The sequence below is a fragment of the Oncorhynchus clarkii genome, unplaced genomic scaffold (assembly GCF_045791955.1).
Source record: "Oncorhynchus clarkii lewisi isolate Uvic-CL-2024 unplaced genomic scaffold, UVic_Ocla_1.0 unplaced_contig_8875_pilon_pilon, whole genome shotgun sequence".
Taxonomy (NCBI): domain Eukaryota; kingdom Metazoa; phylum Chordata; class Actinopteri; order Salmoniformes; family Salmonidae; genus Oncorhynchus; species Oncorhynchus clarkii.
Window position 1 is genome coordinate 85,583 of NW_027258236.1, and position 6,000 is coordinate 91,582.

General features: G+C 50.4%; 1 protein-coding gene across 1 annotated transcript in view; it reads left to right on the forward strand.

Moving 5' to 3' along the window:
- LOC139396219 (DNA annealing helicase and endonuclease ZRANB3-like) overlaps positions 1–5,304 on the forward strand; it is a gene marked incomplete at its 3' end in the record, with an annotated part of 43,274 nt that extends 37,970 nt beyond the window's left edge. The window contains exon 15 of the mRNA XM_071143357.1: positions 4,948–5,304. Within this exon, the coding sequence (XP_070999458.1) occupies positions 4,948–5,304 (357 nt within the window). The remainder of the gene's footprint in view (positions 1–4,947) is intronic.
- Positions 5,305–6,000: the final 696 nt, after the last annotated feature.

Consider the following 6,000-nt stretch of genomic DNA (forward strand, 5'->3'; position numbering starts at 1 on the left):
GGCAATATGTCCAAGCGGCCTCAGAACCGCAGACCACGTGTAACCACACCAGCCCAGGACCTCCACATCCGGCCTCTTCACCTGCGGGATCGTCTGAGACCAGCCCCCCCTGGACAGCTGATGAAACAGAGCAGTTTGTCTTTCTGTAACAAACCCCTGTGGGGGAAAACTCATTCTGATTGGCTGGGCCTGGCTCCTCAGTGGGTGGGCCTGGCTCCTCAGTGGGTGGGCCTGGCTCCTCAGTGGGTGGGCCTGGCTCCTCAGTGGCTGGGCCTGGCTCCTCAGTGGCTGGGCCTGGCTCCTCAGTGGGTGGGCCCATGGCTCCTCAGTGGGAGGGCCCATGGCTCCTCAGTGGGTGGGCCCGGCTCGTCAGTGGGTGGGCCCGGCTCGTCAGTGGGTGGGCCCGGCTCGTCAGTGGGTGGGCCTGGCTCCTCAGTGGGTGGGCCCATGGCTCCTCAGTGGGTGGGCCCATGGCTCCTCAGTGGGTGGGCCCATGGCTCCTCAGTGGGTGGGCCCATGGCTCCTCAGTGGGTGGGCCCATGGCTCCTCAGTGGGTGGGCCCATGGCTCCTCAGTGGGTGGGCCCATGGCTCCTCAGTGGGTGGGCCCATGGCTCCTCAGTGGGTGGGCCCATGGCTCCTCAGTGGGTGGGCCCATGGCTCCTCAGTGGGTGGGCCTGGCTCCTCAGTGGGTGGGCCCATGGCTCCTCAGTGGGTGGGCCTGGCTCCTCAGTGGGTGGGCCCATGGCTTATGCCTCTGCCCAGTCATGTGAAATCTATAGATTAGGGCCTAATGAATTTATTTAAAATGACTGATTTCCTTATATGAACTGTAACTCAGTAAAATCGTTGAAATGGTTGCAGGTTGCTTTAACATTTATGTTCAGTAGAGTTATCAGGTAGAACAGAAATGCAGCAGTACTCAGGACCTCCAGGTGAGATCTGAATAGCGCTGGTGTAGGGGATGTTATACAGGCACCTGACTGTCTGTCAACACTAGAGGAGGGTGGTCTCAATCATAGAAATAGGATCACTAGAACATACATTGTATTTCTATGCTAGACTAGCTCGATCATCAAGGACTGATCAAACACACCATTACAATTGTGTTGTTTTTTTGTCTCACACACACACACACACACACACACACACACACACACAATCCGTTAACAAAATCCTCTCCATGTCATGCTTGACTGAGGTGTGTAATGTTTGATATCTAATCAGCAAACAAACACGGTTCTCTGTTGTGGAACTGCTGGCACCACAGGCAGCATGTTAGAAGGAGAATTTACCAGGCCGTCAGATCTGTAATGACAACCGAGGCAGAACAACAACTCTGATGGTATTAAGACTTCACATCTCTCAAAACATGACACTGTAATCACTGTCACCAAACAGGAAATGCTGAGAAAATAAGCACTATTATATCACAGCATTAGGAAATAAATGCATATTGCATTCAGACTTTTGACAAGGATCACTTTTTTAGAATCGTCAGGAGGATGTGTTGTTTGGCAGTCTAGTCTGAGGAGGACGTCTTGTTTGGCAGGAGGTAGTCTAGTCTGAGGAGGATGTCTTGTTTGGCAGGCAGCAGTCTGAGGAGGATGTCTTGTTTGGCAGGCAGTAGTCTAGTCTGAGGAGGATGTCTTGTTTGGCAGGCAGTAGTCTAGTCTGAGGAGGATGTCTTGTTTGGCAGGCAGTAGTCTAGTCTGAGGAGGATGTCTTGTTTGGCAGGCAGCAGTCTAGTCTGAGGAGGATGTCTTGTTTGGCAGGCAGCAGTCTAGTCTGAGGAGGATGTCTTGTTTGGCAGGCAGCAGTCTAGTCTGAGGAGGATGTCTTGTTTGGCAGGCAGCAGTCTAGTCTGAGGAGGATGTCTTGTTTGGCAGGCAGTAGTCTAGTCTGAGGAGGATGTCTTGTTTGGCAGGCAGCAGTCTAGTCTGAGGAGGATGTCTTGTTTGGCAGGCAGCAGTCTAGTCTGAGGAGGATGTCTTGTTTGGCAGGCAGCAGTCTAGTCTGAGGAGGATGTCTTGTTTGGCAGGCAGCAGTCTAGTCTGAGGAGGATGTCTTGTTTGGCAGGCAGCAGTCTAGTCTGAGGAGGATGTCTTGTTTGGCAGGCAGTAGTCTAGTCTGAGGAGGATGTCTTGTTTGGCAGGCAGCAGTCTAGTCTGAGGAGGATGTCTTGTTTGGCAGTCAGCAGTCTAGTCTGAGGAGGATGTCTTGTTTGGCAGGCAGCAGTCTAGTCTGAGGAGGATGTCTTGTTTGGCAGGCAGCAGTCTAGTCTGAGGAGGATGTCTTGTTTGGAAGGCAGCAGTCTAGTCTGAGGAGGATGTCTTGTTTGGCAGGCAGCAGTCTAGTCTGAGGAGGATGTCTTGTTTGGCAGGCAGTAGTCTAGTCTGAGGAGGATGTCTTGTTTGGCAGGCAGCAGTCTAGTCTGAGGAGGATGTCTTGTTTGGCAGGCAGCAGTCTAGTCTGAGGAGGATGTCTTGTTTGGCAGGCAGCAGTCTGAGGAGGATGTCTTGTTTGGCAGGCAGCAGTCTGAGGAGGATGTCTTGTTTGGCAGGCAGTAGTCTAGTCTGAGGAGGATGTCTTGTTTGGCAGGCAGTAGTCTAGTCTGAGGAGGATGTCTTGTTTGGCAGGCAGCAGTCTGAGGAGGATGTCTTGTTTGGCAGGCAGCAGTCTGAGGAGGATGTCTTGTTTGGCAGGCAGCAGTCTAGTCTGAGGAGGATGTCTTGTTTGGCAGGCAGCAGTCTGAGGAGGATGTCTTGTTTGGCAGGCAGCAGTCTAGTCTGAGGAGGATGTCTTGTTTGGCAGGCAGCAGTCTGAGGAGGATGTCTTGTTTGGCAGGCAGCAGTCTGAGGAGAATGTCTTGTTTGGCAGGCAGTAGTCTAGTCTGAGGAGGATGTCTTGTTTGGCAGGCAGTAGTCTGAGGAGAATGTCTTGTTTTGCAGGCAGCAGTCTAGTCTGAGGAGGATGTCTTGTTTGGCAGGCAGTTGTCTAGTCTGAGGAGGATGTCTTGTTTGGCAGGCAGCAGTCTGAGGAGGATGTCTTGTTTGGCAGGAGGTAGTCTGAGGAGGATGTCTTGTTTGACAGGCAGTAGTCTAGTCTGAGGAGTATGTCTTGTTTGGCAGGCAGTAGTCTAGTCTGAGGAGGATGTCTTGTTTGGCAGTCTAGTCTGAGGAGGATGTCTTGTTTTGCAGGCAGCAGTCTAGTCTGAGGAGGATGTCTTGTTTGGCAGGCAGCAGTCTAGTCTGAGGAGGATGTCTTCTTTGGCAGGCAGTAGTCTAGTCTGAGGAGGATGTCTTGTTTGGCAGGCAGCAGTCTAGTCTGAGGAGGATGTCTTGTTTGGCAGGCAGCAGTCTAGTCTGAGGAGGATGTCTTGTTTGGCAGGCAGTAGTCTAGTCTGAGGAGGATGTCTTGTTTGGCAGGCAGCAGTCTAGTCTGAGGAGGATGTCTTGTTTGGCAGGCAGCAGTCTGAGGAGGATGTCTTGTTTGGCAGGAGGTAGTCTGAGGAGGATGTCTTGTTTGGCAGGCAGCAGTCTGAGGAGGATGTCTTGTTTGGCAGGAGGTAGTCTGAGGAGGATGTCTTGTTTGGCAGTCAGCAGTCTAGTCTGAGGAGGATGTCTTGTTTGGCAGTCTAGTCTGAGGAGGATGTCTTGTTTGGCAGGCAGCAGTCTAGTCTGAGGAGGATGTCTTGTTTGGCAGGCAGTAGTCTAGTCTGAGGAGGATGTCTTGTTTGGCAGGCAGCAGTCTAGTCTGAGGAGGATGTCTTGTTTGGCAGGCAGCAGTCCAGTCTGAGGAGGATGTCTTGTTTGGCAGGCAGCAGTCTGAGGAGGATGTCTTGTTTGGCAGGCAGCAGTCTGAGGAGGATGTCTTGTTTGGCAGGCAGCAGTCTAGTCTGAGGAGGATGTCTTGTTTGGCAGGAGGTAGTCTAGTCTGAGGAGGATGTCTTGTTTGGCAGGCAGCAGTCTGAGGAGGATGTCTTGTTTGGCAGGCAGCAGTCTGAGGAGAATGTCTTGTTTTGCAGGCAGCAGTCTAGTCTGAGGAGGATGTCTTGTTTGGCAGGCAGTAGTCTAGTCTGAGGAGAATGTCTTGTTTGGCAGGCAGTAGTCTGAGGAGGATGTCTTGTTTGGCAGGCAGCAGTCTAGTCTGAGGAGGATGTCTTGTTTGGCAGGCAGCAGTCTAGTCTGAGGAGATTGTCTTGTTTGGCAGGCAGCAGTCTAGTCTGAGGAGGATGTCTTGTTTGGCAGGCAGCAGTCTAGTCTGAGGAGAATGTCTTGTTTTGCAGGCAGCAGTCTAGTCTGAGGAGAATTGAGCTGCAGTCTCTGGTCCCCTCAGCTCGTTAGTTGTCGGGGCTCGGCGTCGGGCGCTGGGAAATTCAGGTGACATTTGAGAAAATCTATAAGAGGATGGCCTTTCAGAAACAAACCTTACAATGGAAACATCATGAATTAGTCTGTTAGTTCCAGTTCTTCCTCTGTTCGTCCACAACAAAACAAAACACGTTCAGGATGTCACAATTTATCAAAGAAGGGGCCCATAATTGCCCACAGATGAAATTTGAGTTGAGAATCAGTTGCATATTGATGGCCCGTATCCTGCTCATTTTCAACATATCAGCAGCATTTTATTAGTTTTCACCATGTGTTACCAAGTCACAAATATTCCACACTGTCTGAGCAGAATGACAAGAATCTGTGTCTCTCAACCAGCAGCTGCTCACATTTGAATTCACACATGATTTTAGTGACTGTGTGACGCATTGCTTCTCTGCTCCCCTAGCAGGTCTTTGAACTACTTCCTGTAATCTTGGCCTTTGTACATTTCGCTGAACACAACTGTACAAAACTAATCTGTGTGGTTGTACATGTTTTCTACACGGATATGAACTGTTAGGCTACATGTACATCTATAAAGAACCTGGTGTTTTCCTCTTTTCCACCTCTCAGCTCCAGACATACAATCTACAGGTTCACCTGCTATGTCCCCAGGCTCCAGGCCTGATCAGTCCACCCCTAGAGAACACCCCTGGATCGTCCTCTCTGGGTCGGACAGCAAGCAGGAGGACCCCCCCTGTCCTGGTCCTGCCTCTCCCAGGACAACTGAACCACAGACGGACGGTCAACAGAGAGGGCTGGAGGAGAGACAGACAGACGGTCAACAGAGAGAGCAGGAGGAGGAGAGACAGACAGACGGTCAACAGAGAGGGCAGGAGGAGAGACAGACAGACGGTCAAGAGAGAGAGCAGGAGAAGGAGAGACAATCACCAGGAGAGGACCAGTCAGCCCCTCATGAGCACACTGATGGTAATCCAACTTTAATCTTCCCTTTCCTGCTACCCTCCTTTCCTTCTTCCCTCCTACATATCTGGGGGATATTGTCTGGGGTGAATAGTCACCCATATGTTGTAATGCTGTAATGCTATGTATCACTGAGGTAGTCATCAATATGCCGCCAGCTGCCTCCCTCCGTTGTGTGGTGATTGGGTAAGGGAGGGTGTGACTTATTATTGTTAGTATTATTATAGAAGGGGATTGTTTCTTCTCTTCACAGCCTTATGGGATTTAAACTGGCTCTAAACTATAGGTTCATGAAATTGCTTTTATTTTGTGTATTTTGCATTTACCTCAAGTTTTTAATTGCTCTGAAAAACTCCATAAGAATGAGTCATATTATCCGTGTCTGTCTTGTCTGTCCTGTCTGTCCTGTCTGTCTGTCTCTACATGAATTAACACCCTCAACAGCACCAACCAGCTCCAGTCATCATAACACATCACACATTCTGATCCAGAAATATGTCCAGAAAAAAAGAACTGTGTTCTGTTAGTCCTGCCTTGTCTTGTCTTTCCCATTCGGGACTTTTCCTGAAGCTCATTTAATGGCCTTGTGTATGTCACTCACTTCTGATGGTGATGTGACACTAGTGGCTGGGTGTTCTATTTCCAGACAGACGTTCTTCAGTCTCAGGGTTCATGTGGAAGACTGCAGTGGACCAATAAAAG